The sequence below is a fragment of the Prionailurus bengalensis genome, chromosome B4, assembly GCF_016509475.1.
Source record: "Prionailurus bengalensis isolate Pbe53 chromosome B4, Fcat_Pben_1.1_paternal_pri, whole genome shotgun sequence".
In the NCBI taxonomy this organism is placed as follows: domain Eukaryota; kingdom Metazoa; phylum Chordata; class Mammalia; order Carnivora; family Felidae; genus Prionailurus; species Prionailurus bengalensis.
The window spans coordinates 19,703,998-19,730,784 of NC_057358.1; the positions used below are offsets into that span (position 1 = coordinate 19,703,998).

General features: G+C 46.7%; 1 protein-coding gene and 1 long non-coding RNA gene across 3 annotated transcripts in view; both read right to left on the reverse strand.

Annotated features, from left to right (window-relative positions):
- The window catches only part of NEBL (nebulette), a 368,000-nt gene extending 341,604 nt beyond the window's left edge, over positions 1–26,396 (reverse strand). Inside the window, exons 1-2 of one of the 2 annotated variants that reach the window (XM_043561703.1) lie at positions 26,164–26,396; positions 24,829–24,923 (exon numbers count right to left, since the gene is read on the reverse strand). In XM_043561703.1, coding sequence (XP_043417638.1) covers positions 24,829–24,923; positions 26,164–26,232 — 164 coding nt within the window. In that variant the 5' untranslated portion in view covers positions 26,233–26,396. The remainder of the gene's footprint in view (positions 1–24,828; positions 24,924–26,163) is intronic. The other variant, XM_043561704.1, reaches the window with a different exon arrangement.
- LOC122472296 lies at positions 311–3,342 on the reverse strand. Its single transcript, XR_006294406.1, has 2 exons — positions 1,024–3,342; positions 311–630 (listed from the first exon to the last, which is right to left on the reverse strand). It is a non-coding gene; the product is annotated as an uncharacterized LOC122472296 (long non-coding RNA).
- Positions 26,397–26,787: the final 391 nt, after the last annotated feature.

Genomic DNA, 26,787 nt, shown 5'->3' on the forward strand with positions numbered 1-26,787 from the left:
TGTCATTGAACCGGTCCTCTTTCACTTGTATTCGCCCTACACTCGCTTTATCAGAAAATGCTGAAAAACAGGGCTGTGTTTGGGCAGAGTTACCTTGGAACTTTCATCTTAATTACAGGCGCTCTTAGTAACCGTTGCTTAGTAACAAACACTTTTGAAATAGATTTGTTGACTTATTACGAGAAAGTCTGAAAAGACCTTGGCGTGATGGAAAAATAGCAAGGGCCTGGTAAAGTAAAAAAATGTTTTAACTGACAAAGCGCTAGCAAACTTCAGGCATTCCCCAATTCCAAGGGCATTACTGAATGTCTGCAGTGGTTCCATAATATTTTACTCTACTTTATTACCAACCTATTATTTTCAGACCCACGTCAGGTGCAGCTGAGTACCAAAGTTCTGGGACACAGGCCTGGGACTTTTACGCAAAGCAGGATCGCACACAGAACAGCAGTGGCTTCTGGACGTCCGCGGGTCCGAAACATCCTCCATGGCATAGTTTTGAGGCTGCTTCTATTCAAGGTTTCAGGAGGCGTCTGAGGCGTCTGGTGAGCTTTCAAGTCAGAAGGGAAAGCAAGGGACGCTTTCCCTCAATCTTTCCAAGAATATTTCTTTAGCACCTGCTAATAAAATCTGTGACAAAAGCGGAAATGGAAGTGCCTCTCAGCACTACGTCCAACACACATCTCCCCCCCAAAGCAAAACCCCAACCTCACGCTCTCTCCTCTTTGGGCGTCCGCCTCCTCGGCCCCAGGGCAAGACCAATCCGTCCACTGGCCATCTCCACCTCAGATGCTGGACACCTTCACCCACTCTGCTGTGCTCTCATGATCTCCCAAGAAGGGACCCTCACTGGCACAGTAAATCCATGTCCTCGGATCTTTCTGGTAGTTTCCTCTGCCCCGGCCTCTGCTCTCGTTTCTTTTCTTCCTATTTTGAAAAACTTCTCGGAAGAGGAGTCTCCCCTCACTGGTGTTCCTTTCTCACCTCCCACTCAATCCTCAAGCCACAGCAACCTGACCTTACCTCATGATTTCCTTTTCCAGTGGCCATTTCTGTTGTTTCCAGAAAGGCTTTGATGAAGAGTAGCAGAATTTTCAGAAATCTATCCTTCTGATACGTGTTTGTCTCTGTATTTGCAAAAATATTGCCAGACAGTAAATTATTGCTTCCACCACCACACTTCTCCCAGGGCCCTGGCTCACTTAGCTCCGGTGTGGACTATTATGTTAGCCTGAGAACCCACAAGTCTCCAGATCCACTTGAAGGCTTCCCACGCTGTCAAAATTTCCTTCCTAAACACTTCCTGATCTGACAATCTTTCGCCTCTGCTCAGAAACCTTCCTGGCATTCCATGCCCTCCAGTATCCTTCCTTCCCAGTTCTCTCTACTATTTAAGTCCACCCACCCCAGCCCATCTGCCTGGGGAGTCCTTCAAATTTGCCACCATCCAAGCCCACATCCCTGTGGTAGAAAGAAGGAGTCGCCACTGAAGGAGATAAGACAGCATCCACTCAGCAGGGCCCCGCCCCAGACATTCTATCTGGTTTGCCCAGCACATCCCATTGCTTCAAAAGTCTACTCCGCTCATTTACTTTGGCTGCCCAGCCCCAAAGGCATTTGGACTTGAGGCCATGGGCCGAAATCTTTGGACCAGCCTTCCTCTAGCCTCCCAAACTCTATTCATTTATGGACTCCTTCACTCAACAGTTATTGGTGTGCCAGGCATTGTACGAAGTCAGCAATGACACAATAATAACAGAAGATAATAAGGAAACTCTGTCTTATCTCAGGGAGTTCGAAGAATAAAGAATTATTCAAGTAAATATAAAGTAAGTGCTAAGAGGAACTGTATAAGGCTTGTAGGAGTTTACAGTAGAAAGAACTAGCCAAGTCAGGAAGACATCCCTGTTGAGAGCTGAGGTTGGGCAAGTGAGGGAAAGTCATCAAGGAGGCAAAGTTATGTCCGTGGAAGGTAGGGGTGAGGAAGGCAGTACTCCAGGAAGAGGAACAGCATGTTCAAAGGTCCTGTTCCTTTCTTTCTCCAGTATGCTCACCATTAGGGAGCTTCCCTACTAGGCTATCTTTTCTTTTTTAGCATGTCATTATTGGCTTCTAAACTAAACAAAGACTCCCATTGCAAAATCAGAGCAATCATTGTTTTTGAAAGGCTTAGGCTGTAATGTAAAAAAACACAGTGCTTAGGTTTTAAAACATGTATTTACAAAAACATTTTTCTGTATTTCAACACCCTCATTTATTCGCAGCTTGTACCTTTTTTAAGCTGAGGATTTATATCTGAGTATTGGAAGCATTCACTTCTCATCAACTTTCTGACAAATTCCACTCCGAACAGCTGCTACCATAAAATTTAATTTGCCACTTCCCAAAAAAGTCACTTCAACGTAAAATAACTTTGCCTTCCTGCTAATATTTCACAACTAATTAAAACTGAAAGGATGGGCTGAGTCCCCGCAGACTGGCTCCATCCACAAACCTGCACAATTACAGACTGTGAGGGGGGAGGGAACTCAAGTCTTGAGCGCTGGAGAATATACAACGTGTCTCCAAACATTTGCCCTTCCAAGAAGCGAAACTGGCGAGGATGTTCGGCAAATACGAAAGTGAGATGTGAAAACTTCAGAACAATTATCTGTGTAAATCGATTTCCGGATTTCCAAAGTTCAAAAGACAAGTCATTATGTGCTTCTAATTCACCTTCATGGTAACCATCGTTCGCACGCCTTCCGTACAAAAATCACAACCCAAGCCAAAATACCGGCAACCTACCTTGTGGCATTTATTATTAGCCCACAAAATGGAAACTTTCTTCAACTATTTTCCTAGGTGCCTTAATTGTACAAGAAAATTAATAGGAAGTGGAACCAGGCCAACCTCTTGCTGCAGAACAAGGTTCTGTTGTCAAACTCATTCACGCCAAGGCGGTGCTCGACGTTCAAAAGAGGTGACGGGAAGGTTTCTTCAGCCAAGCCGAGGAAAATTAATGACCACCACTCAGAAATATACAGTCTGTTAGGGCAATGCCCTCACCCCTGATCATCACGGAAGGGCAGGAAGGGGAGGATGGAATGGGGGAGGGCACGGGAAAGAATGGGGTTGTCTGTCGGGAAATCCACAAGACTCCATCAGTCTACAGGATTTTTCCAAACCCCCTCCAAAGCAGTCGAGGCCCAACTTACTTCCAGGAAATAAAACAACGTGCGCAATGTGTCCACCCTGCTTGAGTCAAACGCAGTCACCGATGATGACGGAAAGCCCCTGTACTGCCCCTTTCCACAGACCCTCGTGTCCTAGCTACACCTGGGGGATAAAACTCCCTCGAGGACTCGGGCTTCGATTTGATAATATACTCCCGTTTTACACTAAGGATGCTATCAGCACACCCTCCATGTGACCGTCCCTTTGGCACACACGCACACACACACACACATACAAAAAGCCTTTTTTTGGCTTAGAGTAGGTACATTACTTTCACAGCAGACAGAGTGATCCTGTTAAAAACCTATCACACATCATGTCACTCCTGTGGCTCAGTGCCCCCAGCAGCACCTGCTCAATCACCGCTACCCCAATTCCAGGGTCCCTATAATAGCCTAAAGGCCCTTCACGCCCCCCATCGGCACTCCCCCTTGCTCCCCACTCCCCACACCCTACTAGCTGGCTGCCCTCCAGCTCTCCCAGTCACCTCTGCCGGCGCTCGCCACAAGCTCCCCAACTGGCTCGTCTCTCCTACACTCCCAGGGTTCTCTGTGTGTCCTTGGTATTATTCCCTTGGTCTGGGTCTCCCCAGAGCTCGCTCTCTCGCCTCCCCCAAGTTTTGCTCAAATGTAAGAACGCGATTTCTCTGGCCAGCTTATTCTAAGTTGCAAGCCACCCTCCAACCCCCGCCTGACCCTCTGACACTCTATCTCCCTTCTTTGCCTGATTTTTCTCCGTAGTACTTATCACTTTCTAATGTTACTTATTGCTTTGTTGTGTATATTGTCCACTTCTTCCCTCTAAAAATGGAAACTCCATGCGGGCAGAGATTTTTGTCTGCTTTGTTCACTGCAGTATTCCCCAATACTTAGGACAATGTCTGGTCATGGTAGGCAGTCAATCAATATTAACTAAACAAGTGAATTTCACCACTGAACGCATAAATAAAGAAGGGACTGAAATTCTACCATTCACGGAATGGGACAGCAGAGATGAGCCTTACTGGACTTGACAGGAACACAGACAAAGTCAAGCCCAATTTTACTTCCATCCCCCTCAGCTTCCAAGGAGCCTACAACTGCAATCCAGGATGGACCCTCTTTCATCTGGCCATCTCTCCCCCCAATGCCAAGCTTCTGGTTATAAACTAAGCTTCTGGTTATGACTCTAGTGTCATATTTAAAATCCACTGGGGCGCCTGGGTGGCTCAGTCAGCTAAGCGTCTGACTTCAGCTCAGGTCATGATCTCACAGCTCATGGGTTCGAGCCCTGTGTCAGGCTTTATGCTGACAGCTCAGAGCCTGGAGCCTGCTTTGGATTCTGTGTCTCCCTCTGTCTCTCTCTCTCTCTCTGCCCCTCCCCTGCTCGCTCTCTGTCTCTCTACCTGTCTCTCTCTCTCTCTCAAATTAAATAAAAATTAAAAAATAATTTTTAGTGAAATAAACTCCACTAATCCCGGAGGGCCTCAGTGGCTCAGTGGGTTAAGCGTCCGACTCTTGATTTCGGCTCAGGTCATGATCTCACAGTCATGAGATCAAGCCCCATGTCAGGCTCTCTGCTGAGTGTGGAGCCTGCTTGGGATTCTCCCTCTCTCTTTCTCTCTCTCCCTGCCCCTCCCTTGCTTGTGCTCTCTTTCTCTCAAAACAAATAAATAAACATTTAAAAAATCCACTAATCCCAACAACTCCTGTGGCACCCAGTAAGCATCAACCCACCCTCACTCCCTAATGCCACACAAGGCCCCGGGGCCACACCTCATGACACAGGCTATAAGGACAGAGGGGTCCACTGGCAACAAACATCCAACATTAATCGAGAACAGAAAAAGCCAAACGAAAGAGAGAAGGAAAAGCATATCATTCCATCCAAACATTTAACTAACCCAGCCAACATCTGGTAACATACTTGGTTCCAGGCCCAAACTCTACTCTGAACTCATGAACCTCAGAACTCATGAACCTCCACTATGAACTCATGAACCTCAGAAGTAATTTAACTTCCTGTTTGGAGAAAATATAGATAGATGCATCAAGTTCTAGTCCAGAATACCAATGACCACAAACCTTTTCCTGTGTATTCTGCCAAAGTAAAACGTGACTTTGGGGGGGCACAGGGCGGGGGGCGGGGGGAGAACGTCTGTACCCATTTCCTTGTTTGTACCAATATGAACAACAGAAAACCCCAATGGAAAAGCAACACCACCTTAGGTACTTAAAACCAAAGTCCTGGGTCTCCTTGGTTTCAACCTCTCTTTCCAGCCTTTGTGGATTTTCTCTGGCCTTGAATCCCAGATCTCCAGTCGGCTAGTCCCAAATTGTTTAGCCCACACCGCACATCTTCTAGCTCATACATGTGCAATGATAATGGGTCAAGCACTTTGCATGCACTGTCTCATGTAAACCTCTCAACAACTCCAGGGGGGACAGTGTTATGACCACCCTCATTTCACAGATTAGGAAACTAAAGTTGGAGACATGAAGTGGCTTTCCAATGGAGTCCAGAGCTCAAATTGAAACGTCTGACTTCAAATCTGGGTTCCCTGATGACTACGCCATACAGCAAGGTTACAGAGGCTAACGCGTTACCAATGAACTTCTTGAAATAAGTATACACAGAAATAAAATAAAAGTCTTTTGCAGCATAAAAGTAAGATGCGGGGCTGCATTTACATCTGTTAAATGATGCATAATGTAATAAGGCCACATAAAATGGAGCAGGCAAAATAGGAAATTCACAATGAGCATATACATGACTATATGGTTTTCAGAAATGTTGCACTTTGAGAAATGTTTACTAAACATTGACTTAATGATGAAGAGAACAATTTCCCAGTTCAGAAGCCCTTATGTTATTAATACTACACAGAACATAAATATTCTTTAAAGCAACACTGAAGTCAAATTCAGAAAGTGAGCCCTAATGTAAATGAGCGATAACACAAAATTTTCCTCTCTGTCTCATGGCACCTGTGCATTTAGAAATCCACAATATAAAAAAGTACTAAAGAAAAAAAAATAGCACAACTCCCAACATTATTCAAAATGTTAAAGAGATGATGCATGTGCATTTCCCTCAACAACATCATAAAACGAATCTTCACAGCTAAGAGTCTCTTTCATATGTTCACCATGAGGAATTTTTTTTACTTGAAGTTTAAAGCTAACAGACAGAAAAAAATAATAATAATAATAATGTCCCTCCCAAACTCTCATTCAAAACCTGAATCTCACAGAAAAGTCTAAAATAATTTGAAACTGCATCCCAATTTGAAAAACAGCACACAAGCACTTCTAAAATCTTGCCTGTAAAAATTTAGCGCTTCAACTTTAAAATTCACACTCAGTGGGGTGCCTGGGTGGCTCAGTCAGTTAAGCATCCGACTTCGGCTCGGGTCATGATCTCGAGATTCGTGGGTTCAAGCCCCAACGTAGGGCTCCGTGCGGACGTCTCAGAGCCTGGAGCCTGCTCCCAAGTCTGTGTCTCCCTCTCTCTCTGCCCCTCCCCTGCTTGTGCTCTTTCTCTCAAAAAAATGAATAAACATTAAAAAGAAAATTTAAACTCACACTCAAAACCCAGGAAATCATGGCTTTGTTCCAGCTCAAACAATGGTTACATTTGAAAAGACGAGAACAGCAGGCTGCCCAGTTCTAGAGAGATGAGAACAGACTGAGCCCCTTGGAGAGGCATCACTGGTGGCCCTTACTGCTCCCACAAACAGAGGGCTGTGCCCTGTTCTTTCTAAACACTACTTCCCCTTTTCTTCTCACAGATGGTGCCTCCGTAGAGATTAAGCCCCACTGCACGATGAGGACAGAGGTGGAGTGGGCCTGACAACCGGCCTTTGCAGTCTCTTAAAAGTCAGGTAGGTAACTGCCCTACAGTTTCAGGCAGAAATCCTATTTGAGATCAAAGGCTTTTAGGGGTGCCTGGGTGGCGCAGTCGGTTAAGCATCCGACTTCAGCCAGGTCACGATCTCGCGGTCCGTGAGTTCGAGCCCCGCCTCGGGCTCTGGGCTGATGGCTCAGAGCCTGGAGCCTGTTTCCGGTTCTGTGTCTCCCTCTCTCTCTGCCCCTCCCCCGTTCATGCTCTGTCTGTCTGTCCCAAAAATAAATAAACGTTGAAAAAAAAAAAAAAAAGGCTTTTAGAAAAGTTAAGAATGGGGGCGCCTGGGTGGCTCAGTCAGTTGGGCGTCCGACTTCGGTTCAGGTCGTGATCTCACAGTCCGTGAGTTGGAGCCCCGTGTCAGGCTCTGTGCTGACAGCTCAGAGCCTGGAGCCTGCTTTGGATTCTGTGCCTCCCTCTCTCTCTCTGCCCCTCCCCCACTCACGCTCTGTCTCTGTCTCTCCAAAATGAATAAACATTAAAAAAAAAAAAAAAGAATTAGAAAAGTTAAGAATGTCCATCATACCCCAAGGCTGAATTTCTGGCCACTCAAATGGTAAACACAGAAAGCTCCAGTAGAAACTAGAAGGGGGTAAAAAAAATCCTGAGTCATTGATTTATTGGGGGGCTGGAGGGAGGGAAGAGGGGCATGCTAGTGTAACTGGGGAGAAGTAGTTTTGTCCTTTTCATGAGGCCCAAAGAGATTTCCATCAGGCGTCCTGCCAGGAGTGTTATAAGCACCGTGCAAAAAGCAGCCAGGTATAAATGGACAAAGAGTTATCAAAAAATTAATTCAAGACAGAAACATCAACAGTACTAGGAGACATTCGAAGTTAAGATCTGATTGTGAGGAGGGAAACAGGAGGCGTGTGTTTGGGATTTGTTTTCAAAGTCCGGGGCAGGAGTGCAAGGGTGGAGGAGAAATGCTATTTTGGGGTAAGATTTCTATCTGGTATTAAAGTTCACCTGGGAGAACAGGCTAACCAGAGAGCGTGTCCAGTGAAAACAAACCAGGACCAACACGAGCCTTATCACAGGATCCACCTGCACCGCGAGTATATACCGTTTCTTCGGGCAGCCCAACACTTCCATGTAAATGCCAGCACTGCAGAAGTAAGTCTACTCAACTAACTCTTGAGACCCAGATAAAATTCTTCCTTACTTCATGAAATAATAAAAGAAAGTAAAGCCATCTGAGTAAGTTTCATGGTAACATTAATAATTCAATTCTGAAATTGAAATATAAATCCTAAATCGCGGGAATATTGCAATTATAAATCTCCACACCAGAGTCTTGTAGCTGTACTACAGCCTAGGTCACAGTCATGAGATTTTTTTTTTTCCCCTTCTTAAAAGTAAAGTGATAAGAACTGTGTCATTTTCTATGAAGTTTTAAACCATATTTCTTCTGGCCTTTTCCATTTGAAACTGAAATTCATTTCCCAATAAATATTTTAACACCATTCTTATGAGCAGGGACAATCCATCAGAGAACAATTCCATAATTGTTTCCGAAGCTTACAATGCATATAATGTCACAAAGTAAAGGTCCTGGATGGAAGACGCGATTATGATTAAACCTTGAAAACAACAGTGAGGTCTTGAGAGCATACTCATCAAATGAAGAAACAGAGCGTAATTCAAATGCAGATTAAACCAAGTGCCTGCAGACGAGAGGGAAAGAGAATACACCCACTAGAAATTCCTTTATGAAGATTACCAGCATTGAATGCCTTTTTAAAAATTCAAACTTCACCCTGCATATATCTCCCTTCTTCTGTACCGTCAGAAAAATGAGGCCGATCTTGCTTTGCTTGACTTTTGTTGGTGAGCCTGTTACGGGTTGGCCGAACTGGGTTCCCACCCCCTAAAAAAAAGATTCGGTGAAGGCTTAACTCCCAGTGCCTCAGAATGTGACTTTATGTTGAGGCAGAGTCTTTCCAGAGGGAATCGGGTTAGAATGAGGTCATGAGGGTGGGCCCTCATCCAATATGACCGCTGTCCCCATAAAAAGGGGAAATTTGGACATAGAGAGACACACAGAGGGATAATGATGTGAAAAGACTCGGGGAGGAGGCGGCCGTCTACAAGCCAAGGAGGGAGGCCTGAGAGCCCCCAGAAAAAAACAATCCGTGGACACCTTAATTTCAGACTCCTAGCCCCCAGAACTGGCAGAGAGTACACCTCTTTCTGTTAGGTAAGCCACCCAGACTGGTGGCTTTGCACATCAGGCCTAGCAAACTAATACAGAAGCTACGAGGGCTCTTTCCTTTGAGTCCCTCAGACCATCCCTGTGCTTACCCACAGGAGAGTTTCGCCAGGAATTAATGTCAGATTTATTAGGCTGTACTGTCTACACTCTGTCTCTTCTTCCGCTTTCTAAAACCAGGCCTATTTTGCCTTCTCCAGAACTTTCACGGAGCCCTCTTTTGCAGATAATTTCTCAAAAAGACCAGGCAATAACGAGTTTAACTCATACTTACACGCTATCAAGTCTGAGTCAGCTGTTTGCACAGATTGCCTCACTCGGTCCTTCCAGTCCCCGGAAGAGGCAGGAAGAACCATTGCTGTCTTCAGACAGAGCACAGCTGCCTCCTTCCGCAGGTGGACTGAGGAAGCATCACCTGTCCACAGACAGGAAACTGAGGCACAGTGAGGCGAAGTAACCCAGCGGAGCTCCGGAGTCTGTTTCCTTAACCCCCACCCCCATCCCCACGTCCCCTCTCGTTTGTTGTTCAAGGCCATGGATCACGGGCTTCAGGTGGACGGGATCCTCAGGTCCCCGAGGTGCCATCCGTCTGGACCTGGAGACCCGAACGTTTTCCAGTTCCGCGATGAATGACGCACGTTCACTTTAACTCCTTGATGACACCTGCAAACATTTTCTAGCTGGAAATGGCTTCTTCTTGGTTGAGAAGATGACAACTAACTAGCAACCCAATAATCCTCCTTGCTTCTCTGTCTTCTTTTATCATCGCCACGTCTCCCCCCAGCCACGGTTCATCTCTTGTCTCGGGATAGACGTGCATTTGAGACTTGCTTGTCTTTAGAACTTCTTAGGAGCCTTTGCTCACACCGGCCATCGGCTTGCTTGGCCCTATTCTTACTGTCGGTACGTTCTTGAATTCTCATTTTTTACCATCTTTCACATAGTGTGTTGTACTCGTCAGAGCTCAGAAAGCCCGCAGGGGATGCCCTATGTGGCTTTTCGGTTTGGGGTTTGGTTTTTGTTTCAGGAGGCATTCCCCTTTTCTCACTCGTGGGAATAACCCACCTTCAATCAGAGCTTTATTTTTCCAAGTCTTCTATCTCGCCGAGTCAGCCTTCTCTCTATCCCTTCTTTCCTCTCCTCTGTAAACTACATGAAGGCCAAGTGCCAGCCAAGGACCACTCGCACACAGTCCCCGGGCTCTCCTGAAGTCTGCCGTGTGGCGTGACCAGCCACCCCTCCCTTCACCCCGAGGCACCAGAGACCGCTTGTTCCAAGGTCCTGGCGACCGCGACATCACCAGCCAGTCCTTCCTTATGTCCCACGTGAAGTCTGTAGCAACTTGAAAACAGTGAAACTGTACCCAAAAGGCACAGCAAAAGATCCACTGATACTCTCTCCCGCCTCCAGCGGCTCATTAAACCTCCCTTCCCCGCTGCATCTTGCCTCTGCGCCGAAGTGGAAACGTGCGGAGAGAGCTTGGGTGGTTATCTCTTCCCACCTGCCTGTAGCGGTGCCCACATCCCATGTTCTCCATCATTCTTCCACCTTCGAGTGTCTTTCTTTCTATACGTGGATCCACCTTTTAGACATGTTTCTTTTTTAGCACAGCCAGCCTCCCCGCTGTCAGAATTTCATTATCAGCTTGTCCCTGCCCCACCCCCCCCACACACACACACACACTGGTGACCCTGCCAGAGCTCATGAACCTCCTTGAGGGTCTCTGCGTTGGTACAGATGGATGAGGTCATCAACACTCCTCTGCTCTGTCCCTTTGGAGAATTGCTTGATGCTTCCTCCATTCAAGTGCTTCTTTTATGTTCCCACCTGTTTTCTCCTGCTGGGGAATTAATTTTTCAATCCCGAGTAGCAATCTCTGCTAACCCACCAGAGAAGGATGCCAGGAAGGAGGCTTCCTGTCAAATGAAGGGCTGCTCCCATTCGGAATAAATGTACTTTTACAGTCAATCCACGCATGTGCATTCAGAGTCTGTTATATACCCATCAGCGTATAAAGAAAAACCAATATGCTTGTCTTTCAACATCTGTGACACTGTCGTTATGCAGGACACTTCTTGGGAAATAGCCCCCAGGTACAATTTACAGGTGCATTCACTGACCACTCACCCCTCAGGTACATACGACCCAAGAGACGCACAAATAAACCAGCCTCCTGACTCCTGGCCAATTAAGCCTGACATTACATAACTGCCATTTTAAAAAAAAAAAAAAAAAAAAACCCACAGAGGCAAACCCTCTAAACAGGATTTTCCTTCTTTAGCAGCCTCTGAGGAAGAACTGTTCTAATATGGTGTTTCTATTCCTGACAGGAATAACCCTTAATTATTATGTGCCTTAAGCATCTAGAAATTTTTAAATAGAATTGCACTTAATGTTAAGAAAATCAGAGAACTACGTCAGTGGCAACAGAAAATACTTTAAACAGAGAGAGAGAGAGAGAGAGAGAGAGAGAGAGAGCTGGCATGGGGGACAGGGACGGGGGAAGAACACAGATCTTGATAAGTTGCCTTTGAAGTTCTGGAAATCCAAGAGAAGAGACAGAGCATTGAAAAAAATTCACCAAAGAAAATTAAATTCTTCCATAAGAGAATGTAAAGGCTCATCATTTATCAGGGATTAATGCGTTAATCCCTGATCACGTCTTGTTTCCGCAAATAAATCATTGTTGTTTCCAGGAAAAATATATAGATATGCAAATAAATATGCACATTGCCTAATATCTAAACACAGGGTTCACGTCTCTTTTTTTTAATATTTATTTCTGAGAAAGCGAGAGAAAGAGAGCACATGGGGGAGAGGCAGAGAGAGAGAGGGAGCGAGAGAGAATCCCAAGCAGGCTCCAGCTGTCAGAGCCCGATGCAGAGCTCGAAGTCACAGACCATGAGCTGAAATCAAGGGTCATATGCCTGCTTAACCGACTGAGCCACCCGGGAGCCCCAGAGTTCATTTCTAACACTTTCAAAAACATAGTTACAACAAAGTGATTGTTACAAAGTACCTACGTAGAGGTTATTCCTGTCTTCTTTTGTTCAGTTGCATTATTAGTGACCAATAATCTAGCAATAAATTTCAATATTTTCCCTAAACTTTCCAGCGGTAGCTACCATCCATGTGTGTTAACAGTCTAAGCACAGCCGGGTCCAGCTGGGATCGCCACAAAGATCTTCATGGAAAGAAATCTATCCTCTGCTGTCAAGTCAGCTCTGTCAGCCAGAGAGGCCTACTGTTGAGCTGAATTGCTCAGACAGCCAGAGGGACTCAACCAGTCCCGACAGAGCCAGCTGGGCGATGTGCTCTATCGAGGGGACATTTACTGAGCACACAGTAGATGCTGGAGTATACTAAGGCAATTGGGACAATTCCTGCTCTCAAAAATGCCAGTTAGCTAGTAGGAAAGACTTGCTTTTTTATGAAGAACAAATCTAGAGAATTCTATCAAGATTCCTTCCACAAATAGGTCCTCTCGCCCACCTCCTGGGTGCATTCAGCAAACAGTTTACAAATCTTTTTTGTTGTTGTTTGTAATGTTTATTTTTGAGAGAGAAAGAGACAGAGAGAGAGAGCACACACAAGTGGGGGAAGGGCAGAGAGAGAGGGAGACACAGAATCAGAAGCAGGCTCCAGGCTCTGAGCTGTCAGCACAGAGCCCAATGCGGGGCTTGACCTTACAAATCATGAGATCATGACCTGAGCCGAAGTCGGACGTTTAACCGGCTGAGCCACCCAGGCGACCCTACAAATATTTTCTTTAATGTTTGTTTGTTTTTGAGAAAGAGAGACAGAACGCCAGTGGGGTAAGGGCAGAGAGAGAGGGAGACACGGAATCCCAAGCAGGCTCCAGGCTCTAAGCTGTCAGCACTCCCAACGCGGGACTCAAACCCACGAACCATGAAATCACAACCTGAGCTGAAGTTGAACGCTTAATTGACTGAGCCACCCAGGCGCCCCGACAGTTTACAAATCTTACCCAACATCTGTTGATTGATTAAGTAGATATGGTGGGTTCTAGATCATCATTCTTGTCATAATGAGACCGGAAGGTTCATGAAGTGAAAGAACAACACCGTATCAACAGTTCAAACAGCATATCTGATAAGGACAGTGAGAAGCACGCCTGTTGTATCATAAAAAATCTCACCTGCATTTGTCCCCGCTTCCTGGGACGTACTCTAAATAGTTGTAATTTCCCAAGTAATTGGAAATATCTTTGTTATTCATCAGTCTTGATCCATACCTGAGTTATGCTAACAAGATGGCTTCAGATGGGACTGGCCACTCCAGAAACCACGTGATTAGAGGGTTGGGCCTTTGAGTCGGGCAATATCAGTGGACCTCCTCCAGGGAGGGGAGGGGGACAAGAGGCTGAACAATCACACGTGGTCAACAAGTCATCACACATGTGGAATTAAACCTCAGTAAAAACTCTGCACACCGAGCTCGGTGGAGATTCTCAATCGGTTAACACATCACCGCACCCGCAGGGAGACACGTCCTGATTCCACAGGGCAAGGGCAAGAAAACCCCACCCAGGACCCTCCCCACCCTCGCCCTCTGTGTGCGCTCATTTGGCTGGTCCTGATTAGTATCTTTTACAATCATAAAACCATAATCTTAAGTACAGCCCCTTTCTGAGTTCTCTCAGTCATTTTAGCTAATTAGCTCATTACGGGCACCCTCGTATTTGTTTTCAGAAGTGTGGGTGGCCTGGGGACTTCTGAACTTGCAGCTGCCATCTGTCTCATTGGGGACCGCACCCTTAACTTACAGACTCGACACTAATTCCGGGTGACTGATGTCAGAATTGCACTGCAGCATGGCAACACCCATTCTCGATTCCTTAAAAACATGCCCGAAATAATACCTTTAAGAAGTCACGCTCTTGCAGTTGACCTTACCTCCCCAGCCCCCAAACCACCTCCAACCCAGGATGCGAACGGCCATGGTCCACCCTCGGCAGGACACTGCCTCCAATAGGCAGACAAGCACAACACAGCCACAGTACAGGGCAGGCCTTTGGGTAAGTGCCAGAATTGAGGCGTGAAACCAAAATGAGCACACAAAGAGAGCCCAGCAAGCGAAAGGTTCAGGATGGCTTCACAAAAACTGTCACAGCTGTGCATCCTAAAGACGAAAGTTAACTTTATTTTTTTAACATTTATTTATGTTTGAGAGAGGGGGAGGAGGGGCAGAGAGAGAAGGGAACAGAGAACCCACAGCAGGCTCTGCACGGACAGCAGCGGGGCTTGAACTCACCAAGCTACGAGATCATGACCTGAGCCGAAGTTAGACGCTTAACCAACCGAGCCACCCAGGTGCCGCAGGTGACAGTAACATTAACAGAGGGGAGAGCAGGAAGGCATAAGAACAGTCTGAGTAAAGGGTCAAATCATGGGGCAAGTTTATTAACGAAGAAAAATTTTTTTATTAACTCCTTACTGTGTGCCTGAAACTGGGCTCACCTTATTATTTTGATATTCCAATGAATCCTTAAGCCTCGTCTAATATCATACCCATTTTACAGATGAGGATACTGAGACTTAGCTGAAGAAACTTGATCAAGGCATTGGGCGAGCCGCCCAGTATGACTGGAGAGGAGGCGGGGAGACCGATGTGAGCAGAGGCAGGTAGATGGTAAAAAGCCCCCAGGTGCCGGTCAGAAACCTACTTTATTTTTTCTGCAGGCAATGGGGAACATTCAGACGTGTTTGTGCAAGGGAGTAATATGCCCAGAGCCATGGTTTCAAAAGACAAGTGTGGTGGCAGGAAAAGCCTTCAAAAAAGAGAAAGACTGGAACAGGGAGACCAGTTAGGGGACAACGGTCAGATCAATGGCCAAATATGGTAAGAGAGCCTGAGCAAAGGCAAGGACAGAGGGGATGGACACAGGGATGGGATGATGGGGAGGGGGGCGTGGGAGACAACAGAGATGCTTAAGGCTCTGGGGCACAGGTGGATCGGGGAAGAGTAGCCAGGAGAGGACGGCACAGACATCTAGATCACGAAAAATCCATCTGTCCATCCGGCATCCCTCTGTACTGATGCATACACTGACTACACTGCCTTCTGATGCTCCCGCACGTTGCCTGCTTTCGTGGAGTTCATGCTCTTGATCCATTAACGGCTAACAAAGTCACACTTAAAGACCGAATTCGATACTGGTGGGCAGTCATCTGACTCCACACCCCAGATCTCTGGCCCCCTGCGGTACCCGGCCATCCCATTTCTCCCAGGCTCTCTGTGGTTGACTTATACCTGCCTTTGATGGGTAATGAGCATCAGGGGATCTAATCAAGGATTTTTGTCTAAGTGGCTTTTTAGACTGCTGAGCTGACGCCGAAGTATAAGAGACCACCAGTCCACCTATCGATCTGATGCTATTCAAAAATGCACACATCGAACTAGTTTTCTCCTGGCTGCGCCTAGGATTCGATGGGAAGGAGTCAACAGAGAGTGTGGAAAAGGAAACAGTAGTTGAACGCAACGCGACTCCCTCAAAGACTCCACAAAGAAAAATGCACAGCCAACTACAGATAAAATTAATAACGGGTTTCCAGCATCGGAATAAATAATCCTTGCTGTTCAAACCTGGTCCTTCTGGCAACTTCCTGTTTTCTGCTTATGTCTCTGCCCCATGTCTAGGTTCCACGAGAAAGGCTGCAGAATGTTTTATTCACTAGCAGAACTTCAGAATCAATAACAATGCTTTTACTAAGCCTGAGAAATGTTCTGGGTACTCAGCTCATAAATATTATTCTAGATCCCACTTCTCTCACACTGCTAAAGAGCCTAAGGCTTCCTAGGTACACTAACTATAGGAGAACAGAAACAGAAAGGAAAAGAAATTCAACTTTCTATTCCTCTAGAGACGGAGCTTGGAGGGGCCTGAGGCTCTGGAGAAGGAGGGTGTCTTGGGGGCAGTATGTCTGTTCTCTCTCACTCCCGACATCCCCAGGAACCACAATGCCTTTGTAAAGCACTCCTCTGAAAACGTTTAACGAAGACATACCGAAATGCACCCTTACACAAGCCCCTGACACATAATCAATACCCCTTTAAGCGCATACATCTATATCTTGCATTAACCTTGCATTTCACTGTGATTTAGGAGATCTGTGCTTCATCTCCAAATCTTTTCTTATCTGACATCATTCCATAACAAATACGTCATCATAAAGAGCCCACACAAGGAAGGCGCCTTGCGCAAACACTTTTAAGTGTGGCAGAACTCAGTACCTGATGTGTAAACTTGGTCTTCTCCAACGATTTCAAAAGATACTAACATTCATGAGATACCCCCCACAGTTCAATAAGGTAGCTGAGAAACAGATCAGTCTGCATATGCCCGGAACCGTTTTGTTCGGTTCAAATAAAATGTCTCCACCCTTCACTTTCGATCCTCCCATTTTCACAAAAATACAAACACAAAAGCAAAAACCAAACACCTGTCATCCTCCTGCATCAGGTCTATGTCAAGGAGCCAGAGGTTGAATCTTTTTCTATGCAGTATGTAACTGAAGTCAGGCAAGGCATATTATAATTGATGCTAACTAGAACGCCCACAGACCACAACGCCCATAGATAGACACTGTTACTTTTAACAATGTGACATTTTCTCCTCCCTTTAAGGGGGAAACATGAGACAACTTTCAATTTATGATAAATAAGACAGGGGACTGGGGCGCCTGGGCGGCCCAGTCGGTTAAGCGGCCACATGCAGCTCAGGTTATGATCTCGCAGTTCATGGGTTCAAGCCCCACGTCGGGCGCTATGCTGACAGCTCGGAGCCTGGAGCCTGCTTCGGATTCTGTGTCTCCCTCTCTCTCTGCCCCTCCACTACTCGTGCTCTGTCTCTCTGTCTCTCAAAAATTAATAAATGTTAAAAATATATATTTTTTAATAAAATAAAATCAATAAGGGAAGGGACTAACATTTGTGCACCTGTTAGGTGTCGTTTGATGTGCTGAGGTTTACAAATATTTCCCCCATTTAATTTCTACAGAGTTCCTGTTATGTAGAAATTATTATCTTATTTCACAGACTATAATTAAATCCAGAAGAAAATAAAGGAACGTCACTAGGGGATCTTTTAGGACGGCATGCTTGGAAACCGAGCGCGTAAGCAGCGAGGGGAAACCCTACCGTGTTCCTTACGGCGTGGCAATGGCCAGCCTTAGCGGGGAGACTTCAGCCCTCGGTATTCAGACTCTGTGCAACCTGGCCACCACACCGCCATTCAGACTCCCCAAAACGTGCTCTCGAGCCAGCTTCTCACCCCACCCCACCTCTGCCCGCCTGCCCGAGAAAGAAAGCAGGCTGGGCCGCATCCCGATCTGGGGGGTAAGGCAGGGCTACGCTGATAACAGCATGGCCTCCACACTCACGGAGACAGCTAATCTTTATGGAGGGCTACGTGCCAGGCTCTGGGGGTGCAGAGTGAGCAAGACAGATGTCCTCAGAGCCACCCCAAGCTAGAGGAGGGTGCACACACAGATAAGCACACGGCTCCTTCAGAGGATGGTGACGACTCTGCTGGCTGAGCGATTCCTGAAGGGTGACAGGGGACAGGACAGGATGGGGTTGGCACCAAGGGCGTGAAAGCCACGGCTGTCTGAATCCATGAACTCAGTGCGTACAGGGCTGCACGGACCGGCAGCTTTCAGGGCTCTCTGACGCGCGGAGCGCTGAGAATATGGCACTGAACTAGTAATTCTCAAACTTTCTTGACCACCATTTCCAGTAAGAATATTTTTTACATCATGATCCAGTGCACTCTGTATACACACAACTAGAAAAAAAAAAAAAAAAGAAATGAGTGGCGCCCGGGTGGCTCAGTCGGTTGAGCGTCCCACTTCGGCTCAGGTCATGATCTCGCGGTCCGTGAGTTCGAGCCCTGCGTCGGGCTCTGTGCTGATGGCTCGGAGCCTGGAGCCTGCTTCCGATTCTGTGTCTCCCTCTCTCTCCCTCTCTCTTTCTCAAAAATGAGAAACTTCAGGGGCGCCTGGGTGGCGCAGTCGGTTGAGCGTCCGACTTCAGCCAGGTCACGATCTCGCGGTCCGGGAGTTCGAGCCTCGCGTCAGGCTCTGGGCTGATGGCTTGGAGCCTGGAGCCTGTTTCCGATTCTGTGTCTCCCTCTCTCTCTGCCCCAACCCCGTTCATGCTCTGTCTCTCTCTGTCCCAAAAATAAATAAATGTTAAAAAAAAAAAAAATTTTTTTTTAAATAAAAAAAAATAAATGAGAAACTTCAAAACAAATTTTTTAAATGTCTGCCAAAACAATATTTATTTCACTACTCAGATGCACTCTGATATTCTCTCCCTCTCTTTCTCTCTCTCTCTCTCTCTCTCTCTCTCTCTCTCTCTCAAGTTCTGGATACAACCCTCTAACGGATGACAGCCCACAGTGTGAAAAATATTGATATAAGCCTTTTAACAGGCATAACTATTATTTCTTTGATATACTTCCTCTTTTTCCTCCTTCATCCCTCAAAAAACTTATTTCCACTACGGAAATAAAAGCAGTCCTGTCTACAGAAGTTCCACTGCATGCCAGAAATACTGCACTGTCTCCTTAGTCCCGCACAGCCCCAGTAGGGTGAGAGGTACCATTCCCATGTTACAGAAGAAGAAACTGATGCTTAGAGATCAAAAGATTGGCTTGGCAGAACAGGCGGGAGCCAGGGTTCAAATCCAGTTCTGTCTTGCTTCAAAACTCCAATTACACCACAGTGCCTTTCGTGAAAAGTTCTTAAGTAATTAAAGCCAACTTAATAGCAAGAATTTCGTAAGTCCCCTTGAGATAACTCAAGCCCTTGGAGGGTTACAGAACCGGGGTTGAGAGGTCTAAACAGGGATAAGGGAACTACATGGTGGAAAGCTCTCAGGTTTAAATTTAATTTCCTTCCGTGTCCTCGGAGCACCCCTTGGTAAAGGCATCAACAAGGGCTGACCAGCAGAGAAATGGTAAGTGAGAGTCAGCGGAGTGTTGGCCTAGATAGTCACCCTCAAGACAGGCTGGCCGAGTGGCACTGACCTCTCCGGGGGGCTCACAAGGAGCGTCACCTACCTCAGCATCTCCCAGGCTGTCGACAGTCAATAAATATTCACAAGACGACCGCTAGCACAGGCAGAGCGAAAGTAAACACGACGCCCCGCTCCTACTGGTTTATTTTTAACATCTCCCAAAATTATGCTAAGTGAAACTATTTGCTGAACAGAGATTCTTATTTGGAAAGACAGTGAAACATGTCGAACACAGATATTTGTGTTCTTTCGGCCCCATATTTAAAGATCCATTTGGGGGCGCCTAGTTAAGCATCTGACTTCGGCTCCAGTCATGATCTCCGGGTTCGTGGGTTCGAGCCCCGCGTCGGGCTCTGTGCCGACAGCTCGGAGCCTGGAGCCTGCTTCGGATTCTGTGTCTCCCTCTCTTTCTGCCCCTCCCTTGCTTGCACTCTGTCTCTGTCTCTCTCTCTCAGAAATAAATAAACACAAAAAAATTTTTTTAAAGATACATTTGACACAGACACAAGGTATATCAAATGTGGGCAGATCAGGACAAATTTTCAGCCCCTCAAAAATTCCCACAGAAGTGATGACGTGGGGAAATTATTGACAAGGTCCTGCTAAACTATTGCATCATTAACTGAGCCCTCCCCTGACCTAAAATAACTAAACTTTTAGTGCCAATACATCAACTGGCCTGTCACTGCCATTGCTATATTTCTAAGCGGTAATATTTCTCAGAAAATTTGAAGAAATGAGGTATTATTTTTACAAACACATAATAAGTGCAATTTTGACTTTTACCATAAGTTAAATAATTTATTTGTCAAATGGCCTTGGGGTTTATATTCTTTGTGTGGCTTGTTGGGTAGTTTAACTTGGCATATAAATTCACATACAAAAATGAGGTTATGTTTTTTGTCTAATCATCTTAGTGTTGTTTTCTCAAGATCTCTTAGCAATAAAAATATCACCTCGTCCTCTTTTCTTTGCAAGTTTCATGATGAAAAAAATTCTGAATGTGCCAAAGAATCCATGGCCTGCTTATGAAACATAAAGGCTATGAAAACATGGCATGTATTTAAGTAGACGAGTTTGTTTTTAAATATTTTAATAGTGTGACTACTGCATTAGGAGCTAAATGTGTATTAAGTCCAATCTTACATCGAGTGGGTAATATACTTTGATCATTCTATCAAAAGATCAAAATTTAAATATTATGTAAATTATACCTTATACATGTTCTCCTTTGCATGAAATCAAACAGAAAACTTGTTTCTTCTCTGAACACATGAGACTATAAACAAGCAACATATTTAAAGGGAAGAAAATTCTCACTACTTCATTCCACTAAAAAAAAAAAAAAAAATGCCCCCAGGTATCAATTAAAATAAAAAGCCTTTATGTTTTCTAAAAATAATCTTAAATGTCTGTTTATCCTTTCCAAGTTTCAAGCATATTCTTAATATTTATTTTAACTATTCTTGGTAATTAGGTATGTTTTTTTCACAAGAAATGCTACATAAGTCCTCTTTGTGAAAACTCCGACAGATTTTATAAATCACTAGAAAAGAAATTAAAGAATATTAAATCTCCAGTAATCAAAAAAGTTGTCATTTTCACAACTAAATGTAAAGTATGAACCTTGATTGGATTCTGGTTTAAAAAGAAAAAAGCAGATACAAAAGACATTCTTTTTTTTTTTTAATTTTTTTTTTGATGTTTATTTATTCCTGAGAGAGAGACAGAGCCTGAGTGGGGGAGAACCAGAGTGAGAGGGAGACACCGAATCCGAAACAGGCTCCAGGCTCTGAGCTGTCAGCACAGAGCCCGACGCAGGGCTTGAACCCACGGACCGTGAGATCATGACCTGAGCCGAAGTCGGATGCCCAACCAACTGAGCCACCCAGGCGCCCCTACAAAAGACATTCTTAGGACGAGGGAAATATAAACGTAGACAGGATCTTAGATATTACGAAATTTTGGTTAATTTTCTTTGGTGTGACAATGGTTCTATGATTGTTTAAGAAAATATCCTTATTCTGGGGTGTCTGGGTGGCTCAGTCTGTTAAGCATCCGACTTCGGCTCAGGTCATGATCTTGTGGTTTGTGGGCTCAAGCCCTGCAACAGGCTCTGTGCTAACAGCTCCAGAGCCTGAAACCTGCTTCGGATTCTGTGTCTCCCTCTCTCTTTGTCTCTATCCCTCTTCCTCTCCCACTCATGGTCTGTCTCTCTCTCTCTCTCTCTCTCTCTCAAAAACAAATAAACATTTTAAAATTTAGAAAAAAAATATCCTCATTCTTAGCACATGGATGATGTAGTTTTCAGGGAAAAAATATCAATGTATGAAATTACCTTCCTTGATGCATGAAACTGACAAACAGTCTGACAATAATATATTTGCACATATAACTAAATAGAAATAAGGGGCAAATGTGACCAAATGTTAATAACACTGGAATTTCAGTGGAAGGTATACAGATGTCCATTGTATTATTCTTTCAACCACTTTGTGTATATGGAAATTTTTCCAATGACAAGTTGTGGGGGGACAAATAGTCATTTTCATTTCAACATGTATGCATGTCAACTCCTGAACCAAACTAAGTACAGATAAAATATTGCTCTACATGGATACAGAATGTGTCATTTTCCAGTAACCGTATGCTTCAGAGAATCAATTTTCCACCATTGACCCAGAGAAATTATGGCAACCCTTCTGGCCAAGACCATTGACACACCACCTGAATTAGAGCAGAGGCATCAGAATCCCCAGAGGGTAATCCATGCTGCCCAGCGAGTTTACAAGGCAACCTGTGCCCTTGGAAAAATAAGAATTGAGAACAGGGGCCTTCCGGCCTGGAACCTTCACAGCAGACAGGTTCCATTTCTGGCCACAGCAGATCAAGCTGTGACATGAACTTAAAGCTAAATTAAACAAATTGACACCATCAATTGGAATCATTCACCCGCTAAAGCTAGATTTCTTGTCTTCCCCTGTCTCTCTGCTCAACAAAGTGGACCACCAGGTTTAATATTCGATAAGAAATATGAGATGCTACCCCCCCAAGTTCCACTTAAACCTAATACCAAAGCACTTGAATTATATAAGAAAGTTTAAAGAGAAAATCTGTAAGCATTTGATTTAGACATACCTAAAGCATTTAAAATAAGACTCCGTCCTATGAGACAACAGAGTAGGATGTCTCCTATCTACAGATCGAGGCTCTTTGTTTTGGGGCCCAAATCTCAACAGTTCTGGGCACTAGTTCACTATTAAGTCAGACTGCAAACCAGCCACCCTTGACTTGCCGCAGAATCTGATATTCTTTTTTTTTTTTTTTAATTTTTTTACATTGATTTATTTTTGAGAAACAGTGAGACAAAGCGTGAGCGGGGGAGGGACAGAGAGAGGAGACACAGAATCCGAAGCAGGCTCCAGGCTCCGAGCAAGCCGTCAGGACAGAGCCTGATGTGGGGCTCGAACCCACAAACTATGAGATCATGACCTGAGCCGAAGTCGGACACTCAACCGACTGAGCCACCCAGGCACCCCTCTGATATTCTTTTTTAATTAGACTGAACCGAAACTAAGCAGTAAGCACTGAGTTTTCAAGTGGTCCCATGCAACCAAGACTCTCTCAGCTGTACCTTTTTTTTTTCTGTCCTTTTATTTTAATCATTTCTTTTCCCACTAATTCAATTATCTACCTGTGTCTATATGTAAACACATACATAATTACATACGTATACATGTTATACCGTATCGCATCGTATTAAATGTAATTGTTCTCTCCTCAATTTCTTTCTCTCCTGTCTTTCCTTCTCTCCTCCAATTCCTCCAGGCCTATCAGGGCCACCCAAAGGCATGGTTATCACCGGGCTGAACTCCAGGATGTGGAGCTAGAAAGAATCTTGATGTGGCCCATAAAGCCTAATCGAATCAGGCCACGGGCTGGAGTAGTTATGGGAAAATGGTTCACTTTCCTTTAAACTAAAGAACAATTATCTTGTTTATGGGTTGTAGGAGACCCTTTCCCATCTAGGTACTGCCAGCTGCCTTTGATGTTTAACCAGTCACACGTACCTCTCTTTAAGAAAAGCAGGAGACTATGACACTGAAGTCCCATTTTTTGTTCCGTGTTATCGCCATAAGATACATGGCATAGGAGGGCCGAAGACATCAATGAGTTTGGGCAATGTCTGTGAACTTCACTTATCCAAAAAAGTCCTGAATTCTGTTCAGTGCTCCCATGTTCTGATTTCTTGAAAAGTTTCTAGTCAGTCAATAAGCAATAAGCTGGGACCAATCAGTAAGCAATAAGAGAGTAATAAAAAAAAAAAAAAAAAGTTCTTCACCGGAGAGGTATAAGCACACTACATTTGTTTACCAAAAATGTACTATGAAAACACAGTCCCACGAGTGAACTGTCAGTTAACCATGGGCCCTGCCATCTCCAGAAGACCTGGCCGAACCCATTTCCAAAACTCTAGAGAGAATGAATCTCCAGCCATATTCCAGCCAAAAGGCTAAGGGTCCTATGCCACCTGTAGGCTCCATCGGCCCCCACAGGGGAATGGGGAAGAAGAAGGCTCAACAATTCAGGGCCAAGAGCTCTGAAGAGTGCTAAAAACACTCTTGGATGGGAGAATACTCAAGGCGTGGGGAGACACATGACCCAGGGCAGCAAGGTCGCCATTTGGCACCAATGGCCAATTTCCAGATTCTAGTAGTGATCGGAGCCCTTTCCTGAGAATTATCCTCTCAATGCCTCAATTTCTTCATCTGTCAAATGGAGATGATAACAGTGCCCCCCACCACCACCCCCAAGTCACAGAATCTGTAAAGATTAAATGAGTCAGGAGGCATAAAGTGCTTACCACAGGGCCTGGCACACAGGAAACACCGCGTAAACGCTAGGTAACTGCCACCAGTATAGGCTAAAAGCATGCCTACGGAAAAACCTGTCAAAGAAAGGTTGCCTTCCCTAATCTCCCCCAACAGACCTACTCCTAAGCAGCCAGAAACACCGTGTCTCAATTCCTTGGTTCTCTGTTTCAGCTCTAGGATCTCTGGAGCGGTCTCAGCTAAGATTAAGCGAGACTCCTTTCCCTAGCAACTAGGTTCAGATATAAAATTGCAATATGGCAACATCACGTGACTGAAATGGAAATCTGACATGCACTTCAGAGCCCACACTTTCGCTGTGTGTAAGTTCTTCAGCTTCTAACAAATGTCCCCCGCTCTGCAACCCTGTGAGCCTCAAAAATCAACCCCACTGGAGGACCCACACAAATTACCCTGCACGTTAAGAAAGACACGAGTGCAACGACCTTCCACAAAGTCCGTGGCCCCAGCGTGTGTGGCATAAACCAGGAACTGGCCCCTGCCACACCTGCGTGACACAGTGAGTCAGTCTCTCGGAACAGGCAGATGCCCTCACTTTTGTGTTCTGGTGCTGTACCACACCTGGCACACCTTGTTGACAATACTTACGCATTACAATAGGGCTTCTTTTCATAGCCTTTGTAGTTGTTCATGTTGAGAGCCATCTTACAGACCTCACAATGGAAACATCCTTTATGCCAATACTGAAAAATAAATAAATAAATATTTAAAAGTTTCGTGCAATGCCAGCGCTTCCCGGGATGGGTACAGAAAGGAGATATTTTTTAGTGCATCACAGTCCCCACCCTCACTTGAAAATACCGCAACAAAATGATTGTAGGTAACAGTAGATGTGGTTACCTCCTCTCGGTTATGTAAATAAGGCAGACAGCTACGCAAACTGAGTTTTAAATGAATCCCCACCCGCAACGTACAGATTCAGAGGCAAGAACTGCCAGGGCTCCATCCACACTGCACTCCTAGGAGCAGCCAGAATGGAATCCTAAACTGGTTAATAATGGAGACGTGGAACCTGGGTAGTGGCTTCAGAAGGAAAACGAATCCAGTCCAAAGCGCCTAAACGCAGAGTTTGTTGGATCTCAATAAATATGTGTCCACCGGAAACGAGGCAACCCGAAGGAGCCAGGAGGGGGACTAGGCAAGTACCCTCGGCCCCCCCACCCCCCATCCCTGTCCAGCTTCTACTAAATTGCAGGAAAGGTGGACCCAGACCGGGAGGGCTGGCGAGATGACGGGGTGCTCTCGAGAGGCATTTGTACCAGCACACGCAAATTTGTCAGGGACCGCCTCCGGCTGGTTTCAACGATCAGTCACTCAGGATAGCGCCGGGCTCGCTCCCCCAGGCTGTTCAACTCCATCCACGCCCGGGAAGGACAGGGAGCAGGGCTGCAGGGGCCGGGCCTAAAGCCACTTCCTCTGGAATTCCCCAGCCGGGTGGATTAACCCCCCGTGGATCCTGCTCGCCGCGCCGAGCCGGGGATTATTCTTAGCAATGCCGCAGCGGCCGCCCCACGACATATTAATTATTATTTGCCTCACCGCCGTCACGGGAGGCGCTGGGGCGGGGGTGAGGTGGGGTGCGGGGCGGTGAGGGGCAGGAGTGGCAGTGCGAAGGGGTCGAGCCTGGGCTCTTCGGCCCCCGGGCCGCGCTCCGCCGCGCGCTCTCCGCAGCAGCCCCGCACCCTCGCCGCCCGCACCCCGACGAAAACCCTCCCCGGTTCCAACATCACCATCGCCAAGCGTGCTCTCTGGATACTCCTGCGGGCGTTTTTCCTTTGCGTGCCCTCACCCGGTGCCAAAACACACACACACACGCGCACAGAGCCCCACTCCTCTCCTTGCATCCCAGGTGCCAAAACTTCTCGGAGCAGGTGCAGCCGGGCCCCCGGCAGGTCCGGGCTGGCCCGGCGCCCCCTCGCTCACCTTATCCAGGCAGTTGACTTTCTCCGTGGGATACACGACTTTTCCGCAGCGGGCGCACTGGGGGTTCATCGTCGCGGTTCCCAGGGGCGGCGGCTGTGCGGCAGCGGCTGGGGGCTCCGAGGAGCCGCTGTGACATCCCCCGGCGAGCCCCGCACCGCCTCCGGGCAGGCGGGAGGGCTGCGGGCGGCCGGGCGCCGGGGTCGGGAGTCGGCGCCGGACCCCTGGCGAGCCGGCCGCGCGGCGCGCGGGAAGGGCGGCGGGGCGCGGGTGGGTGCGCGGCGGGGCCTGGCGCCGGGGTTGGGGCGGGTGGGGGGGCGGCCGCGCTCGCTGGCCCGGGCTCGGCTCCGGCTCGGGCTCCGCGCCGCTCGCTCTGCGTCGCTCGCACTCCAGGTACCGGTGACTCACACAGACACTGGCTCCCGCCCCTCGCGCTCACTCGCTCCGCCGCCTCGCCGCCGCCGCCGCCGCCGCCGCCGCCGCGCAGGCCAAACCCACCGGCGCGCCCGGACCCAAGTGGCAGGGAACGAGCACGTCGGGCACCGGGGAGGGAGGGCGCGGCGGGGGGGAAGGGGGAGGGCGACACCCGGAAAGCTCCGCAGACAGCCGCGGGCTGCGACTGCGAGG